Source organism: Bolinopsis microptera, chromosome 11 (assembly GCF_026151205.1).
Source record: "Bolinopsis microptera isolate Bmic1 chromosome 11, MBARI_Bmic_1.0, whole genome shotgun sequence".
In the NCBI taxonomy this organism is placed as follows: domain Eukaryota; kingdom Metazoa; phylum Ctenophora; class Tentaculata; order Lobata; family Bolinopsidae; genus Bolinopsis; species Bolinopsis microptera.
Window position 1 is genome coordinate 15,627,082 of NC_087082.1, and position 20,544 is coordinate 15,647,625.

General features: G+C 37.4%; 2 protein-coding genes across 5 annotated transcripts in view; one reads left to right on the plus strand and one right to left on the minus strand.

Moving 5' to 3' along the window:
• LOC134823519 (uncharacterized) overlaps positions 1–20,544 on the minus strand; it is a 100,831-nt gene that overhangs the window by 51,857 nt on the left and 28,430 nt on the right. The gene's annotated exons all lie outside the window — the stretch shown is intronic.
• Positions 2,009–20,455, plus strand: LOC134823511 (uncharacterized). Of its 4 annotated transcripts, none has more exons than XM_063834999.1 (24): positions 2,013–2,109; positions 2,239–2,343; positions 2,481–2,580; positions 2,804–3,121; positions 5,012–5,064; positions 5,280–5,400; positions 5,546–5,631; positions 5,896–5,922; positions 6,345–6,626; positions 7,407–7,516; positions 7,774–7,860; positions 7,997–8,129; positions 8,384–8,515; positions 8,846–8,970; positions 9,110–9,288; positions 9,710–9,839; positions 11,139–11,317; positions 11,993–12,034; positions 14,830–14,893; positions 15,100–15,201; positions 18,007–18,072; positions 18,592–18,676; positions 19,070–19,126; positions 19,932–20,455. In XM_063834999.1, exons 1-23 carry the CDS (start codon positions 2,027–2,029, stop codon positions 19,116–19,118), a joined length of 2,658 nt encoding a protein of 885 aa, XP_063691069.1. In that variant the 5' UTR covers positions 2,013–2,026; the 3' UTR covers positions 19,119–19,126; positions 19,932–20,455. The 4 variants fall into 4 exon arrangements, with proteins under 4 accessions (XP_063691067.1, XP_063691069.1, XP_063691070.1 ...); XM_063835000.1 differs by having other exon boundaries at positions 19,919–20,435; XM_063834997.1 differs by lacking the exon at positions 19,070–19,126 and having other exon boundaries at positions 2,009–2,109.

The following is a 20,544-nucleotide window of genomic DNA, read 5'->3' on the forward strand; positions in this document are numbered from 1 at the left end:
TTCCTTTTGGGAAGGGTCCATTCCACTCCTTCTTCTTTCGCTTCACTGGTTCAGAGCTTACGTTGACAGCAAAAGATTCGAATTCATTATTCTGGCTGGTATCAAAATAGATCATATTCCTTCTTCTTAAACTGTGATTATTTGATGTTAGATTTATCAAAAAGCTCTATGAGAAAATTGAAGATTTAATTGGTCACAGTGCAATATATCATTCAAATTTCGTTCTGAAGAATTAACACGGCGCCTTAAAAATAATGCACACTGAACGTTTATGAAAAACAAACAGGCAACCGCTGGCACTGAACTCGTGGTTCAACACTTTATGGGAGACCTTGAAATCGCTTCAACATGAAAGGAAAGAAAAATGTTTCGAATCAGCTAATAATGGCGATAAATCATATCAATATCATTAATTACAGCGGGGCCACATTAATCCGTCGAAGGAAAACAAAATATTAATAAAAGGTGAAAAAAGAAACCAACTACGTTCACTTAGGAGAGCATGTGTCATAAGTTATAGAAAATTGTATTATTGTCTCGTTAGCAGTTAGACAGCTTAAGTCTATCTACATTGTGCTGGACCTTTGTTTATCGTAAGAAGTCTCTATTTTTTCTTGATCCGCCAGAGCACTGTGCTTGCATGGTAATTGGTAACGTCAAGAAATAAGAATCATGGCCGAAGTACCTAAATTCTAAAAACTAAAATCCTATTAGATACATTGTCCGGCCCTTCGATGTAAAGTTCAAGCCATTATTGCTAGATGGTAATTAATTATTCAAGCGTGATGAAAATTGAAATAGGTAGTAGCTAAACAACATAATGAAATGGATCGAAGAAATGCGGAGAAACCAGAACATTTATCCAACGCGAGAACATAAATGTCGATATTACTGAAAAGCTAATGCTTTGCGCGGCTCTACTATTTCGGTAAACAATCAAATTTCCAATAATAATTAAATCAAAAATTAATTGATATTTAAATTTAAGTATGAATAATTTTTATTATGTAAATTTTAAATTCTTATAAATATCAAAAATGTATTATTTGATCCATAATATTTATAATCTACTAAGACGCGCGTCAAATTAAATTTGTTAACGGTCCAATAGGTTAAATGATAAAAATAAATACAATAATTTTTGTACTGTGCACATATTATGGGAGAGTATTGTATAAATATAAATACATTTTAGTGACTAAAATTATTAAAAAGTATTTCAGTGTAATCAACAATTCTTGTTGGTATCAAATTCTTAAATGTCGAATAAACGCCGCGCAACATGCCAGTCAGCAGAAATAAAAATAATAAAGTCTGTGAAAATCGAGCGCTTCCAAGAGTTATTCTGATAGGTTTATGTTGATCGATGTACACGTATCTAAGCCCTTTTGTTTGATTAAATTCGATGTGTTCGTACGTTAATCTAGGGTTGTGCTATGTTAACCATAAATAAATTATCATTAGGCCTCTGCAGTCCCTAACATTGATTATTTCATGGGAGTACATTTGGATCACGAAAGCTTCTTGATTAGAATTTAAATTAAATTAAATCTTGATAAATCATGATGTATTCTCGATTGATAATTGGGTATACTTTCCGGATTGCATTTGATCACAGCTGTCTCAACACAAAGTGTGCTCGCTGAGAATGACTCTTATGTCAAAATTGCACGTGATCCTGCACTCGTTCGGTGAGGGACCAGGCTTGAATATTATATAAATACCCATAATTCTCTTGTGTCTCAACTCCAATGCTCGCTTCACCATTTTCCAGCGCTATGTACATCGGGATTCGAGTCAAGCAATATGTTCAAATTCAATGGCCTCCTTGGGCCACACTGTCACAAGTGGCAGCTTACTGACGGTCTGGTCAACAGCAAAAACGTTGCTTTTAGTTGTTAATTTGCACCGAGTCACTCGAGAAGCTCTATGACTCTGTGGCAGAAATTAAAATGACCCGACTATTACCAAATTATTTGCACATCTGATGAGATTAACGGTATCTTTATATCTAATTATTTACAGGATGATAAAATGTAAGTTTCCTTGTAGATATCATCCCTCCTCTGTACTCTGTGCCTTCCTTTCCCAAAACAGCTTAAAAGATCAGTAAGTAATTTACACACTTTTTTTATTAATTACTTTCAGCCTTAATAATAATGATCAACTTATGTCTATGAGCCAATTGATTCAAAATTCACATACATTCCATGTTTCTTTATCTGACACGTTTCTCAGGTTGTTAAAGTCTGTTGATAACAGAAAGAATACTCCAAAAACATTTCCTGTCGAGTTCAAAGCAGCTTCCTCTCCTCCTGTACACAGGGATGAGGCCAAAGAAAGGTTTTTTGCTTTTTACAATTCCTCTAACTCGTTCATCTTTAAACTTTAATCTATTAGAATGCCACTTCTATTTTTTCTTCAGACACTGATTTCGAATAATTTTATATCACCCTTTACTTCATCACTACTTTTCAAAGGTGTGACAGGGCAGTGTTAGAAGCTCTTTCTAGAGCAAACCAAAATGCACTGAAGACTGGAAATGTGCTCCTTCCCTTCTCAGCCATGAACTCTGCTGTTGTGAGTAAACTACAATTAACTTAGTCACTGAAATAACGCATTGCTTAGTAGACTTCCTAATCTACAGTATGATTAAGACATTTTATTAGTGCAGTTCTTTAATTATCTTGCATTTAACACATTTACTCAGTTATAAGCTAACTTTCTAGAAAACCAAAAATATATTACACATCATTTGCATTGATCATTAGTTGAAACCTGATCAATACTTCTAATTTCTCAGACAGAGAGAGGTGTTAAGACAGGAGCATTGTTGGATGTGAGACGGGCTGGATACGAGCTAGCTGAACAGTTCATTATGAAGTTTCCAGAGTCCTTTAAAATACGCTTCTCTGACAAAATGTCTGGTGCTAAACTGACTTATATTGAGGAACTGTGTAGAGATAAGAAGGTGGAGAAGGCTAAGCAGATGTTTGAAGAGATTTTAGTTACGGGGGAGTGTGAATATTTGATGGATAAAAAGAAGGATCTAGATGCTTTGATAGACTTGTTTGCGTTCTATAATGTTTCCGAAGATATGGTTGATAGACCAGTAGTCTATGTGAGTATTTAGTATACAGGGTGGCCCATAAGTGACTACCCACACGCAACCTCTTAATAACTCACGTAATTCGTCTCCAAATTGCACCAAAATTTCAGAGATTATAGATATGGGTCAAACTTAGATTTCCTGAAAGTTTCGTAAGCCACGCCCAATTACAGTGGGCGTGGCGTGACACTCCCTCTTTTTCACTATTGTCTTCATAAAATGAGAACGCTTTTAGCTAAGAACTCAAAATTTTTTGCACACATTTGGCTTGATAATTGAAAACTTTTCCAAAAGTTTCAAGTTCATTGGTTAAAATATGGCTAAGTTATGACCATTTCAAAACTCATCGGATACGTGATCCGAGCACTCAGTCAGTGATCTCGTCACTTGGTTAATGGCCTGTTTGGCTCACATGCACCGCTTGATTGGTTGCAGCCTGCTTATGGGCCGGCCTATACAGTTGACAGCACCTAAAACGCTATCACACGAATTTATGGTGGTGTCACCATTTCAGGGCTTGTTAGCCCTGCTAGTCACAGGTTCCTTACAATCAATAAAAAGGAATGAACCATCCATTGAATCATCGAAAATCCTCCCTTTACTGCAGAACAACGATTGTTCGTCTACCTGAAGAAAGAAAATGGGGAGTTCTACCCTCAGATTAAACGACAATTTCAGATGAAATTCAACCGACCACCCCCTTGCCGGAAAAGCTGCTTTGACATTCATCACAAAATCAAGTTTACGATTTCTGCACACGATCGGCGAAGAGTCGGCAGAAGACGAACTGCGAGGACTGTAGAAACAGCACCCGGAAACGAGCTCCTGCCTTAGACATCAGCAGAACAACCCTTCAGCGAATCCTAAAGCAAGACCTTTCTAACCGGGCCTACCGAATCACAAAGAAACACAAACTTTTGGACCGTGATTTCCAATCGAGGATAGATTTCGCCAACACATTCCTGTCCAAGCAGAATGTGGATCCCTACTTTGAGGACGAAATCTGGTACAGCGACGAGGCTCACTGCCATATAAACGGATATGTCAACTCCTAGAATGCAATTCACTGGGGCTCTACTAGACCGGATGAAGTGGTGGAGAGAACGGCTTTAGCTGATTTCATTTATTGATTTATCCTAAAAATTTGTGTTTTACTTTCTAGCAAAGTCATCATCGGTATCCAATCAAAGCCTAATGAACCTCATTAATACACGCTAACGCCTTACTCTTGATCAGATTGGGTGACGAGATCACTAATTGAGTGCAAATATCACTGACTGAGTGCTCGGATCACACATCCGATGGATTTTAAAATGGTCATAACTCAGCCATATTTTAACCAATGAACTTGAAACTTTTGGAAAAGTTTTCAATTATCAAGCCAAATGTGTGCAAAAAATTTTGAGTTCTTAGCTAAAAGCGTTCTCATTTTATGAAGACAATAGTGAAAAAGAGGGAGTGTCACGCCACGCCCACTGTAATTGGGCGTGGCTTACGAAACTTTCAGGAAATCTAAGTTTGACCCATATCTATAATCTCTGAAATTTTGGTGCAATTTGGAGACGAATTACGTGAGTTATTAAGAGGTTGCGTGTGGGTAGTCACTTATGGGCCACCCTGTATATAATGGTCATGTTACATGTAACGAGGCTATTTGAGTGATGGGCCAAAAGTTTAAAATCTAGTTGACTTTATGAATATAGATTTATTACTGTAAGTCATTTTAAAAGACTCTTTTGTTCATTCATGTTCTAGATAGTAGAATATACATTTTATTGCACGTTCATGCTAATTAAATTTTCACTGTTGGCCATTATTTTAAAACCTTATATCTTTAATTCTGCAATGGCGTGCTTTTTACTTACAGTTCCTGTATATTGTGTATAATAATATTCTTTGCAGAACGAGATAAAACAATGCTCTGAATACGTAAAAAGAACATTGAATGAAGACGGGTTAGTTAAAAATACATGCTGAGCTTGTAATGACAGCTACACAATATGTGCAGTGGACAGCTTCACACTTCTACATTATATAAACTATTAACCATCAAAAATGTTTAAAGATGCTTTTAATTGAGCGTCGTTCACTATAGATTTTAATGCCGGGAATGTTTGGAGCATGCATATTGCATAGTACTGCAAACGACTTATCCTAATTTCCTCCCCAGTTCCTCGGAGGGGGTATCAGTAGAGTTGCCCTACTCCAGGTCCTTATTTAAAACTATGGATGTAGAACAGAGGAATGTGGACTATGTGATAGCAGATCTGATGAAACCAGATGTGATGCCTGTAAGTAAAGAATGTTATTTTGAATGAATTATAAGTTTTTTTTTCTTTTTTACACGTATTTGATGGTGTTACCGACGCGATGGTGACCTAAATGTGCAATTAATTTTTGATTCCGGGTATTGTGATTAACTGAGGCTGCGTTCAGAGAGTAAGTGCTGAGAAGAAGCAGAAGATGATAAACAATATTGTTGGAGATGAGGAGCCTCGTTCTGTTATGTCAATCTCCAGCTTGTAAGTTACTGCTAGTTTAACTCGTCGTGTTATTAATTTTAAAGTTGTTGCTTATTTTTAGCATGAATAATAGCAAAACATGTTTGGCAACGGTCCAATAGTACACAGCTCCCTCTCAGCAAGAGCAAATCTAAGATTCTTATTAACTTGCTGTGTATATCGTTAATAGAATAAATTAAACCGAGCGCTCGCAACATTAGGTTTTTTCGGATGATTTGATATTTAAATTTGTAATCATGCTCAGCTATAAAGTTATTATTTCAGGTATGAAGAAGCGAAGAATGCCGCAAAGTAAGCACTTAACATGGAAATTACATAGCATTATTCATTAATCTCTAGGTCATCCGCTAGGTCATCCTCTAGAGATTTAACACTCAAAGTAACCCTGTTGTTTAAATAACAAATTAACTTGCTAGAACGAAAGAAGACACAACTCTAAATCTAACCCCTCATTCTAACCCCTCAATCTAACCCCTCGGCCCTCATTCTAACCCCTTAATCTAACCCCTCATTCTAACCCCTCAATCTAACCCCTCATTCTAACCCCTCATTCTAACCCCTCATTCTAACCCCTCAATATAACCCCTCTCTAACCCCTCAATCTAACCCCTCAATCTAACCCCTCAATCTAACCCCTCAATCTAACCCCTCATTCTAACCCCTCATTCTAACCCCTCAATCTAACCCCTCATTCTAACCCCTCATTCTATCAGCGACAACACCGAGCTGATCTACACCAAGAAGGAAGGTCTAGCCTCCCTCCCAAAACAATCAGCTCCCCTTTACATCAGTGTGATGGAGGAGACCACCTCGCTAGCCCTACAATCTCTACAATACCTGAAGGAGCAGGAACTGGTGTCTGGTGGTAATTACGACAGTGTTATCCAGGCTGCTGTCCGGTTCCATCGTCCTGATCTGGCGTGGGAGCTATATGTGGAGATGCGGGAGCAGGAGTTCCTTCCTTCTACTGATACTGTCACTGATCTTATATACAGGTGTGTGTTACTGTCACTGATCTTATATATACAGGTGTGTGTAACTGTCACTGATCTTATATACAGGAGTGTGTTACTGTCACTGATCTTATATTATACAGGTGTGTGTTACTGTCACTGATCTTATATACAGGAGTGTGTTACTGTCACTGATCTTATATTATACAGGTGTGTGTTACTGTCACTGATCTTATATACAGGTGTGTGTTACTGTCACTGATCTTATATACAGGTGTGTGTTACTGTCACTGATCTTATATACAGGTGTGTGTTACTGTCACTGATCTTATATACAGGTGTGTGTTACTGTCACTGATCTTATATACAGGTGTGTGTTACTGTCACTGATCTTATATACAGGTGTGTGTTACTGTCACTGATCTTATATACAGGTGTGTGTTACTGTCACTGATCTTATATACAGGTGTGTGTTACTGTCACTGATCTTATATACAGGTGTGTGTTACTGTCACTGATCTTATATACAGGTGTGTGTTACTGTCACTGATCTTATATACAGGTGTGTGTTACTGTCACTGATCTTATATACAGGTGTGTGTTACTGTCACTGATCTTATATACAGGTGTGTGTTACTGTCACTGATCTTATATACAGGTGTGTGTTATTTTGGTTATATATTATAGATCAGATGGAGAAAAGTGGTTTCGAGGCATAGTTGTATTAAACGAATAAAACATGGCTTCGGATTATGATAAGCAGCTACAGTTGTAAAAGACAGGAATTTAGGAATTACCCATTTTAGATTGTAAATTCCTCAGTGTGACACACAGCATGCCACCGGAGCAGTTTGTGAAGGAAGGAGCCCCTCACAGAATTAAAACAATATTGACTGATTTGACAGAAAATCCTACTACTAATATTACTGATGGTAAGGGGTGTGTTCTGTATTTATTCATTTTTGCTATTTTCGTCAAATTTTGTTGAATATCATTCTATTTCTAAGACTTAATGTTGACCAAAATCAACAAATATCACTGACTTTTCTTTATATTTTGGTATATTGTTCCTGGTTGATTATTTTTGGGTAAATCATTTCGTTGCAAGATCATGTATTGCTTAATTGCATGTACTGTTCGTGTGGAACTGAAATGTGGTGAATGTAAGCTTACACATTTCCAATTCCAGAGATGTTCCTAAACCTATTTTATGGATACCATATGGTAGACTTCGTGAAAGAGGAATACGAAGAAACTGACGAAGAAGATCGCGGAGGTTTACTTTCGCTAGAAATATTTTGATAACGATAGCATTTGTGTTTTTGCTTCAAATTTATCATCAGCATTTCATTTCAAGGTCACTATTAAGAAACTAATGGTCCAATTGAGAACATCAACTAAGTAAACCACAGGAAAGTCATCGAAGGGGAAGACAGATCCAAAGAAAGTGGCCTACCAGGCTGTTCGAGATGGTATCCACAAATATAACTACCACATCCTAAACGAAATGAGGGAGTGTATGATAAATGGCAACTTTAAAATGAGGTCTGTTTACCAGTTTACCATTTCTTGGAAACCTTTTGATTTTACTTGAAAATCTTGTGATGTTTGAAAACACAATTTTTCAACTGGTCATAACTAATCGTTTGATTATTTTTCTAGAATTGTTTACCGCAGCGCCAATAATCATGAAACCTTGCTGTAGTAACTATATCTGATTTTTTTACTACGATATTGTTATCACCCGTACATTAGATAAGACCAAACAGATACCATCACTTATTTATTACTATGACCAGGTATTCAACGGGTTATAAGATTCTGGAAATGCACAATCTCACTGTTGGTGATCACCGTAAGCCATACATTACAGCTCACCTTAACCGTGCTATGCTGGATCTCTACGATGATCGTCCGGACTTGTTTGTGAGGTAAGCAGTAAGAATCAGTTTTAGTATATACTTCTTGTGTGTGCTTATAGTGTGTTCTTCTGACACGTCATATTAAAGAACGATCCTACATTTTTTTAATCAGAATATCTGAGCAAATTCGAACCGTTTGTTTCTAGAATTAATTCAAGCATAATTATTGGCCATATCGGTGGTCGTTATGGGAAATTTTGAAGTAAACATGTTATCGCTTAAGCTACCTCATACAACATAATATATTTTTAATTATTTCTAACATATTTCTAATTATATAGTCTTTTTAATAAACTGATGGTTAGCAAGCTTACACTTATTGGGACTATCTTTTTGCAGGGATTTAGATCACGACAATTGTATCAATTTCGTGACGAAGCTAATTTATTATGCTAGACAAGGAACGGGAGGGTTTGACGTGGATGACTTTTACTCAAAACACCGAGAAGACCTCATTGCCATGAGTAGGACTTAGCTTCTTTTTGTGAATAAAATTGGATAGCTCGCACCCTCAGCCGAGTGGATTTTTAATTAAAACTGTAATTTGGAGAACATTCGTTAAGTTTAATCACATCACACCTAGAAAAATGTCAACATTTTCAGAAAAGTACGTCTCGCTCAACCCTGATAGTTTCAAAGCAAGCTGGAGTAAGTTGGAGAGTTACCTCTCGTTTGATCTGAAAACAATGAAAGGACAGCCTCTCCCAGAGGGTTTGTTCAGAAGATTGGAAGATGTGAGACGAGTCAACATCATAGACTTCTACAATGACATGTACAAGGATGTGAGTTATGGTTAATAGTAGAAATAGAAGGATTTTGTTTAATAACTTGATAAATAGATTTCTGCGTTTATTACACACTCAGACATTAAACACATACCCAAAACCTTTACTCAATTAAAAGGCTCCAAAAATTGCTATAGAGATAGGAGAAGTGGTGTTAGTAATAATCCCACAAAATTCTTACAAAAACACAATCCATAAATGAAAAATCTTAAGAGAAGCTCTTAACTGACCGGTCAAAGATATTAAATACAATAAGTATATTTCAAAATAACATTAAGATCCTATCATTATCTAGCTACTTGACACCTGTTTATATTAGCCCTATAATCTATATTAATTAGATTATAGGGCTGAAATTATAATTTCAGTATAAAGATTTATTGTATTCCGAAAATAAAATTAAACATTATTGTTTCAGAACCTAGAGCACCTGCCTGTGGGCGAAGCACGGAACATTATGGTTGAAGTGTTTAAGTTTGCCAGCTGTATAAACCCTTATACTGCAGATGTGGACTACGTGCTGGGGGTCTACAAGATGATTATCCAGGGTATAGCTGATAAAATAACATTTTAGGGAGGTGGTCGAGGGAGGGGGGTCTACAAGATGATTATCCAGGGTATAGCTGATAAAATAACATTTTAGGGAGGTGGTCGAGGGAGGGGGGTCTACAAGATGATTATCCAGGGTATAGCTGATAAAATAACATTTTAGGGAGGTGGTCGAGGGAGGGGGGTCTACAAGATGATTTTCCAGGGTATAGCTTATAAAATAACATGTTAGGGAGGTGGTCGAGGGAGGGGGGTCTACAAGATGATAATCCAGGGTATAGTTGATAAAATAATATTTTAGGGTGGTGGTTGAGGGAGGGGGGTCTACAAGATGATTATCCAGGGTATAGTTGATAAAATAACATTTTAGGGAGGCGGTCGAGGGAGGGGGGTCTACAAGATGATTATCCAGGGTAAAGCTGATAAAATAACATTTTAGGGAGGTGGTCGAGAGAGGGGGGTCTACAAGATGATTATCCAGGGTATAGCTGATAAAATAACATTTTAGGGAGGTGGTCGAGGGAGGGGAGGGGGTCTACAAGATGATTATCCAGGGTATAGTTGATAAAATAACATTTTAGGGAGGTGGTCGAGGGAGGGGGGTCTACAAGATGATTATCCAGGGTATAGCCGATAAAACAACATTTTAGGGAGGTGGTCGAGGGAGGGGGGTCTACAAGATGATTATCCAGGGTATAGTTGATAAAATAACATTTTAGGGAGGCTAGGTGGTCGAGGGAGGGGGGTCTACAAGATGATTATCCAGGGTATAGTTGATAAAATAACATTTTAGGGAGGTGGTCGAGGGAGGGGGGTCTACAAGATGATTATCCAGGGTATAGTTGATAAAATAACATTTTAGGGAGGTGGTCGAGGGAGGGGGGTCTACAAGATGATTATCCAGGGTATAGCTGATAAAATAACATTTTAGGGAGGTGGTCGAGGAAGGGGGGTCTACAAGATGATTATCCAGGGTATAGCTGATAAATTAACATTTTAGGGAGGTGGTCGAGGGAGGGGGTCTACAAGATGATTATCCAGGGTATAGCTGATAAAACAACATTTTAGGGAGGTGGTCGAGGGAGGGGGGTCTACAAGATGATTATCCAGGGTATAGTTGATAAAATAACATTTTAGGGAGGTGGTCGAGGGAGGGGGGTCTACAGGATGATTATCCAGGGTATAGCTGATAAAATAATATTTTAGGGAGGTGGTCGAGGAAGGCGGGTGGGTTTTCTAAGATATTAGGATGCATTACGAATACTGTAATTAATATGATCACAGAATCTTAATTTCAGAAAACATCAGAATATCAGAGGTATGCATCAAAGGCAACGCCGTCAACAACGACAAAATCTGGACCGTTGCTCTATTCACTTTCCTAGAAAATTTCTTCAACCACTTCAACGCAAAGTACCTGATATTATTCTTCCTATCAGAGGACAGAAGAGTTCCAGCCTCTTTACCTGGTTCAGGGGTAAGTAACTTCACAGCTAAGTAACACAGGACACGACATGACCATATAAGGGCACCACGTGTTAAAAAAAAACGATGACAGTAAGTGTGGGGAGGTGACGGTAATTGTCACTTAAGGGGGCCGGCGCGGGGGGGGGGGGGGGTCTTCATCAAAATTGTCACTTATAATCTAGGTAGAAGGTTCGTAGAGAAGTATAACAGACGGCTTTGTTTGTAATTAAATGGAAAGTTTGATTAATATAAGTCAGAAAAGTTCATGGCAATCAACAAACCGTGCAAAATGTTTTAGTCAGAGCCCAAATGATTTGTAAGAACACCAAGTCGCTCGTTTTAAAAGCTAATTATGAACGGTTAACATTTTTTACTAGCCGCATTGTTGTAATGGTCATATTCATCTTTTAAGATCATGAATACGATGTTGTTACATTGAAATGTAGAACATTTTCTCATCCTGATAAAAGCCTTTTCCATGTCGCTGTAAACGGGAAAACTACAAATTTTGCCCCAGAATGCTGAAGATAATTCTTAAAACAATTGAATTTTTGCATTTGATGCAATGAGGGCGTTTTGGCCACACCCTTTCCCAGAGGCTCGCGGTAATTCGATTTATTTTCATTTCCGACTACCCTTCGAGACATTTTTTTGCTTTCAGCTTTTCTCATCTTATTTATTTCAGGATATTGAAATGATGCAGTCCAGAAAATTAACACTCTCTGAGGTAAAGATTTTAATCTTAACTGTTAAACTGTTAAAACAGTTCACAATTGATATCTAATTATTTACCTTTCACTCTTTCACCATTTACCTTTTAACGGCTGATGTAGTAGTGTTTTGAATAAATGTTTTCTAAATTCTCAGAATAGTTATGATTAGGCTCTAGTAATTCAGGGTACTTAGAGTGATTCAATTAATTTAGGTAATTTAGACGATTAAAACGATTATTAGAATTCACATAATAATGGCGATAATCCTTTAAATTAGCTAGATATTATGTAATATTATTATTGTTATTACAAACTGGTTACCTTAACAACGACATATTTAGTCTACCTTAAATTTAATCAAAAATGTTGACTAAATTTCTTCTTCTGTCTGGTTAACATTGTTCACATGTCCTTCTTTTGTTTGGTTAACATTGTTCACAGGTCCTTCTTCTGTCTGGTTAACATTGTTCACAGGTCCTTCTTCTGTCTGGTTAACATTGTTCACAGGTCCTTCTTCTGTCTGGTTAACATTGTTCACAGGTCCTTCTTCTGTCTGGTTAACATTGTTCACAGGTCCTTCTTCTGTCTGGTTAACATTGTTCACAGGTCCTTCTTCTGTCTGGTTAACATTGTTCACAGGTCCTTCTTCTGTCTGGTTAACATTGTTCACAGGTCCTTCTTCTGTCTGGTTAACATTGTTCACAGGTCCTTCTTCTGTCTGGTTAACATTGTTCACATGTCCTTCTTCTGTCTGGTTAACATTGTTCACAGGTCCTTCTTCTGTCTGGTTAACATTGTTCACAGGTCCTTCTTCTGTCTGGTTAACATTGTTCACAGGTCCTTCTTCTGTCTGGTTAACATTGTTCACAGGTCCTTCTTCTGTCTGGTTAACATTGTTCACAGGTCCTTCTGGATGATTGACATTGATTTGTGGTCTCCTAGTTTCTCTGTCTAATCTCAATATCCTCCTGATATTTTCTCTCAGAGCAGGCATCCTCCAAATATAAAGGATAGGATTAGCAGCCGAGTTAGTGGCTATAAGCAGCATGCTGACCATGCTACGGTAGTACCCCTGCAGCCTATCAACTTGGTTACATTTCTCCCTGTTACCATGAAGCACGCAGTTTGTTCTTAAAATAATATTAACAACGTAGGGAACGTTGCAGACTTCGTAAACAAGAGAAAACAGTAAAATAGTTACTGTCGCCCTGTTTCTGGTTTTTTGTAGCTCTCTTTGTTGAAGATGGTGATTTGTTCTTGTCAGCAACCCTGCTGATATGACACAGCTTATAGCAACTACACACACTGGAACTATGAAGGTTACGCTGGTAGCTAGGTAACTAAAAAAGGGTGGAGCGTTTGTAGATGAGTCTGCATATAGTACACATCCGGGTAGCCACTTGAGCGTTATCGCTTGCTCAGAGATGCCTATTAGCGTGGCTAACATTGCAACTAAGTATGTTACTACAGCTACAATCAGATATCTGACTTTTTGTTTTTTAAAGGGTCTGAACAGTGAAACTGTCCTAGTTACATTCAGGCATATAACGAGGAAGATACTGAGTGCAACTGTGATGTGCCACAAATACGCCCAAACGAAACAACCGTATTCGTTACCGAACAATATGCCTGGTTTTCTTTTTGACCAGAGCGATATTCCCACAGGAAGTATTGACACGCTTATCACCATATCATTTGTCGTTATTATCATGTAGATAACACTGGAAATGTTCCTTGTTTTTGATTTGAAATAAAGGAAGCTGACTATGTTTCCTAATGTTCCGATAAGGAAGTACGCACAACATAGTACAGACCCGTAGAACGCATCTGCTACCTGGTTGAAGTTCAGTTCGTAGAAAGAATTCCAATCTGTTGCTGTCGAGTTATGATACTGCTCCATCCTGTCTAAAGTAAATGGTAAATTACGATTATCAAGATATTCAGTTTTTAAAAGAAGATAAAGAATGACGTGATAAAACCATCGAGCAGAATCTGCAGCACAAAATAGTGGTTGCTATTTCTCTTTTTGTTTCTTCGTCACTTTACAGTTTACCCCAGGTGGGAATTCCTTACAAGGTCATTGCTCTTCTTTGTCAGAGGCCTTGGTCATTTAACAAAATTTTCTCTCCTGCAATCGTAATATCACACAAATTTTGTTTGCTAGCAGCTGTGTTCCCTACAATTTTTCATTGTAAAGTATTTATGGGTTCCGTTTTTTACGATCTGCGAACAATTATTGTTTACAGTATAGTATCATTTCTCCATCAGAGCTCTCTAATAGGACCAACAAACTCCAAGTTTGTCATGACTGTAGATCGCAAAAGCTCTAACAGCTGTTATTAATTATATTTAGAACACGTACAACTTTTCTAAGCCACACGTGTGTTTTGCGTACTGCACATTATGTGTACTGCACGTGCGTTATACGTACTCCACATGTGCGTTATGCGTACTGCACGTGCGTTATACGTACTGCACATGTGCGTTATGCGTACTGCACAATTATACGAGTACCATTAAAACTTGATAAATAATATCGTATTGTTACACTCAAATTCCGTGTAAAATCATTATTCTTCAAGCTCGTTCAACTTAATATGCTAGAATAAACTAGAATAAACTAGAATAAACTAGAATATACTAGAATAATCTAGAATATACTAGAATATACTAGAATATACTATACTAGAATATACTAAAATATACTAGAATATACTAGAATACACTAGAATACACTAGAATATAATACTAGTTAAATATTGTTGTTGAATATATGTATAATATATTATTTTCATTGTCTTGTTTTCAGACGAATATTAGAGACGTAGTAAACTTGACAACCAGCGCTTTAACACATCTCTTAGAACACGAAGGTACATTGTTTTGTGTTTTATTAATGCTTTATTCCTTTTGATTCTTTATGTAGCGGGCCGGGTGGTGTGTACTAAAACTGGGTAGTTAATAAGTTGTTAATAATAACTCGTTTTGATCCTTACGTAACGGGCTTGAGAAATGTAAGTATAGTACTATATTTAATAGTATAAAGTATATAATTAATGTATAAAGCTGGTAATCCCAGGGGTACCAACTACAATCATGGTATATGTTCTGATCAAGTTCACGCTACTGTCCGGAGCATACGAGCAAGCTTGGAAACTCCTAGACATTTACAACACTTATAGTGAGTTGTGGCTATCAAATTATAATAATTGTGATTAATATATTTTTTTTTTTTTTTGTTCAGGGAGCAGGCTTGCCACATAGGTCCAGGAGTACCGAACGTTTAGGCAGGGTGCTAGGTTATGGAACACACTCAACTAGGTAGTAGGTAGTCTGAGAGTCCGAAAATCTCCAAAAGGAGATGTCATCAGAGTGTGATCCACTGCCTGACTAACCTGTGGGTAGAGTTCATTAGACTCTATAATGATGACAGGTAGTATCTTCTGTATGTTGCTGAGATCCAGTGTCCATGGTACCTATTTTTGAATTAGTTGGAAGAAGGATAATCGATAATATTGAAACCACTTTCTGCAAATTACACTGATAACTGAAATAAAAATTTAAAAACCAATAATAAATATAAGGATAAATACCTTGACTGAAATAGTGAATGTCTCTGAAGAAGGAGAGACGATAAAGCATGATACAACACGGTATGTTGAAATAAAGCCTGTCTCTGAAGAAGGAGAGACGATAAAGCATGATATGACACGGTATGTTGAAAGAAAGCCTGTGTCTGATGAAGGAGACACGATAAAGCATGATACGACACGGTATGTTGAAAGAAAGCCTGTCTCTGAAGAAGGAGAGACGATAAAGCATGATGCGACACGATATGTTGAAATAAAGCCTGTCTCTGAGGAAGGAGAGACGATAAAGCATGATACGACACGGTATATAGAAAGAAAGCCTGTCTCTGAAGAGGGAGAGACGATAGAGCATGATACGACACGGTATGTTCAAAGAAAGCCTGTGTCTGATGAAGGAGACACGATAAAGCATGATACGACACGGTATGTTGAAAGAAAGCCTGTCTCTGAAGAAGGAGAGACGATAAAGCATGATGCGACACGATATGTCGAAATTAAGCCTGTCTCTGAGGAAGGAGAGACGATAAAGCACGAAACGACACGGTATGTTGAAATAAAGCCTGTCTCTAAAGAAGGAGAGACGATAAAGCATGAAACGACACGGTATGTTGAAATAAAGCCTGTCTCTGAAGAAGGAGAGACGATAAAGTATATTACGACACGGTATGCTGAAATAAAGCCTGTCTCTGAAGAAGGAGAGACGATAAAGCATGATACGACACGGTATGTTGAAAGAAAGCCTGTGTCTGATGAAGGAGACACGATAAAGCATGATACGACACGGTATGTTGAAAGAAAACCTGTCTCTGAAGAAGGAGAGACGATAAAGCATGATGCGACACGATATGTTGAAAGAAAGCCAGTCTCTGAAGAAGGAGAGACGATAAATCATGATACGACACGGTATGTTGAAAGAAAGCCTGTGTCTTATGAAGGAGACACGATAAAAACGACAAACGATACGTTATGCTGGAAATATGGAAATCTCTGAAGATTAAACAAATGGCAAGAAAAATACTATAAAAGACCCATCGCAGGATCTGGTGCTGGCCAGCCTGTGAACGCACAAAATATCTGCACTGTGCAGAAAAACTAGAAATAACCGAGGAACTAAGGCGATGTAGCGCCGAAACAAGTGAAACATTCCCAGATGGGGAGAAGGAACCATCAACTCAGTGTGCGAGACCAAGAGATAAACAAATACTTAACAGTAACACAAATAAATGTGCAGTTCAAAATACTGTTATGCTAACTGTAAGCGTAAAAAGTATGGGGAGAAGTAATGAAAATGGGAGTGATAAAGTCACATCCAAAGAGTTAGTGAAGAAGGTGTTTACAAACCTTGACCAGAAGTGTCTAATGAAGTAAGTCAGACAAGCAAACGCTTCCTTAAATGATGATTTAAGTCGTCTCTATCCCAGAAATTATGAATGATGACCCAGTGTAAAAGTGCAGAAATCGGCCGAAAATAACAAAGACTACAAACAGTTAAAAAGTGACAGGATTCAAACACAAGGAAAATTAATAACATAAAGCGTAATAAGGAATATCTCCAAAAGGAGTTTTCTTAGAGGGTGAGAGGTTCTTTAATGAGACCTAATGATTAAATGAGACCCACTAAAGGTACTAAATTAACCGGACTGCTAGCGAGGAATCGAGAGTAGGAATAAAATAAAAGCGGAATAAGTTCTAAGATAACGAAAAACTGGTACAGACAGCTAAAGTCCTAACACGGAGTCTAGGAAAAACCTGTGAACCAAATAAGTAGAATGGCACCCGAGCATGAAGTGTTAAAATATATACCGTTCAAGAATGCCTGCGGAGGCATCACTCCTTCATAATGCACGTGTTAGAAAATTTATTTATTAAAAGATAAAAAGAATAAAGCTACAAAATTAACGAAGCGGTGAAAATCTTAGAGGGTGAGAGGTTCTTTAATGAGACCTAATGATTAAATGAGACCCACTAAAGGTACTAAATTAACCGGACTGCTAGCGAGGAATCGAGAGTAGGAATAAAATAAAAGCGGAATAAGTTCTAAGATAACGAAAAACTGGTACAGACAGCTAAAGTCCTAACACGGAGTCTAGGAAAAACCTGTGAACCAAATAAGTAGAATGATTGTGATTAATAAATCAGTAATTAATATAATATATAGTTTAATCATAAGATTTAATTATAGAATTTAATGATGATCCATGTGCAGTGTGCACACTGCATAGTGCAGCTAAAATGGGGTAGATACAAAGAAAAACAAATATTTGCTGCTCAGCAATCTTACTTGTTTCTAATTGACAATCTAACTCATCTCATAAGTGAATCAATATATTATTAAAGTTTCAAAATAATTTGTTAATAATATTTGCAGTTTGTTAACATATAATCACGTGTTTCAGATATACCGCTGGATGATAACCCGCTGCTAAATTACATCGAACTTACAACTAACTGGGAGTCAGATGGTAAATTATTTAGTTAGATTGTTATTTCACTTAAATATAATGCTGAGATAATTGATTCATCAGCTTAGTCGTTTGTTTGACTAATTAACTACACTTAAATGTGTCTCTTGGAGTAACGTGAGTTTGAACTGGTATATTTTTCAGAGTGCCATTTACCTCGACCTTCGTAGGAGTCATATTTACCTCTTTGTGTTCCTTATTCTACCACGTGACTTGTACCACGTGACTTGTACCACGTGACTTGTACCACGTGACTTTTACCACGTGACTTGTACCACGTGACTTGTACCACGTGACTTGTACCACGTGACTTGTACCACGTGACTTGTACCACGTGACTTGTACCACGTGACTTGTACCACGTGACTTGTATCACGTGACTTGTACCACGTGACTTGTATCACGTGACTTGTACCACGTGACTTGTACCACGTGACTTGTACCACGTGACTTGTACCACGTGAATTGTACCACGTGAATTGTACCACGTGACTTGTATCATGTGACTTTGTGTTTCAGGTGCAAGTTATCTGGAGAGCATTGCAGAGCCGCTTCAAAGTTCAGTGCGGGGACGGATAGAAAAAATGGAGCGAGAAAAGAAAGAGTGAGTTCTAATCTACTAAGTTACTTACTAAATTACTAAACTACTAAGTTTTTAAAGTTCACCAATACTCCCTGTTATGTAGATATTATGAGGAATAGTCCTATTTTCTGACTTTACCAAGCGTTACTAACGCTTAGCGTTAGTTTTCTGACGAAAGTACAAAACCCTTGGAATTATAAACTTATCAACTAGTGTAGATTTGAATTTCTTTATTAATAAAGAAAAGAGGAAAGAGGTATATGCAGCTCTGCTACAATAAGAACTCATATCTATTGTTAACCAGAAATAGTAATTATTAATTAAGAAAATAAAGAACGCGTACAACCACTATTCTAAGAGGGCAAGAGAGAGAGCCTGATTCCATGTATTAGTTATTACAGTCTTTGCTTTCAGTAACCGAGTGACTACATTGCGTCTTAGGTCCAGGGAAAAGCGAGACTGAGCCGGCAGGTAACCGCACCATATTGCGACACTAACTATATTGCGACTGTGATCACTTTGCGACAACTTGATAATAACCAACTTACTATATTGCGACAAGTTTCATTTTATTAAATGGCATAATATGTATATTTAAAGGTGGTATTACAGCTTACACGGATAAATAATGAATCTGTGTCGCAATATAGTTTTGTCGCAATATAGGGCGTTTTGAGAATTATTAAGGTTATTCTGGTCACATGTCGCAAAATAGTTCATTTCGTGATCTAGTTATCATGGTGCGGTAATCTACCGGTAAAATCTTCCTGTTCAATTCTTAATTTAAGTTAAGTCATCCTCGAATTAACCTGAAATTTGGAGAAGGGCTCTTCACAACTATAATATAAATCAAGAGGCTTGCATATAATGAACATATTGACACGGGTGCAGAGTTGAGTCTGTACGGAACCTAGTAGTTTCAGATCCTTGTTTAACTTGCCGTACAGCAAGGTCATCCACTACCTTAGCCCGGCGAGGCACATAACTCCCTCTACAACTCCATGACAAATGTTTCATATATACTAGCCGAGTTCACAAGTTATATCCTTGTGTTTGAGAAGAGCTCGTTAGAACTGCTTCCTTTCCCTTCAGTATCCCACATATGAGAGGATCATGCCTTTGCCGTTTATTGAAATTTTCCCAATAATTAGCGTACAGGGTAAAAGTAACATCTTAAAACGCCTTACCACGATACAAATTTAGCGCCACTTTAGGTCGCATTTTTTCCCTTGGCTGAACTTTAATATAATTTTCTAATTTCAGATCAACATTTCAGAGGTATAGACACGATCAGTCAACGTTCTCGTTTCGAACCCCCTCATATATTTGTTAACCGTGGCTCGGACGATCCTGTGGACAGATTTGTTTTCAAAACCGATCTCGTTTGAGTGGTGTGGGTACGGAGTAAACTCTCAGGAATTTGTAGCATTCCGGAGATATTTTGAATTTTGGTTGTGAAATATCTTGATGTGCTTTATAGGCTTTCAATTAATCTAATATTCCTTACCATGTTTTACGTATCGTAGAATTCTGTAAGTTATTCTACTGTAACATCTTTACCAACTCCCCTATCTTTACAAGTTACCAAACCTCCATCGAGCCGTGACCCACACCAGCGGAGACAAATTAGCACAGTTTTCTGCTAACTCGGTTTTATTTATTTTTTAACGTAACTTATTGAACTTTTGCCTGAACCTAACTTATTGTAATATCACAAATTATATGTTAGTGATTTTGTAACTTATCGGATATTATATGTTGAAGTTTTATATTATTTTCACAGAAACCTTCGTCATTTTTATTCTGGTCTTTGGTCATATTGTGTCACGATTAGTGAAATCACCCAAAGTATCAAAGTATGCTTGATTGTCGGACTTATCTTATATATG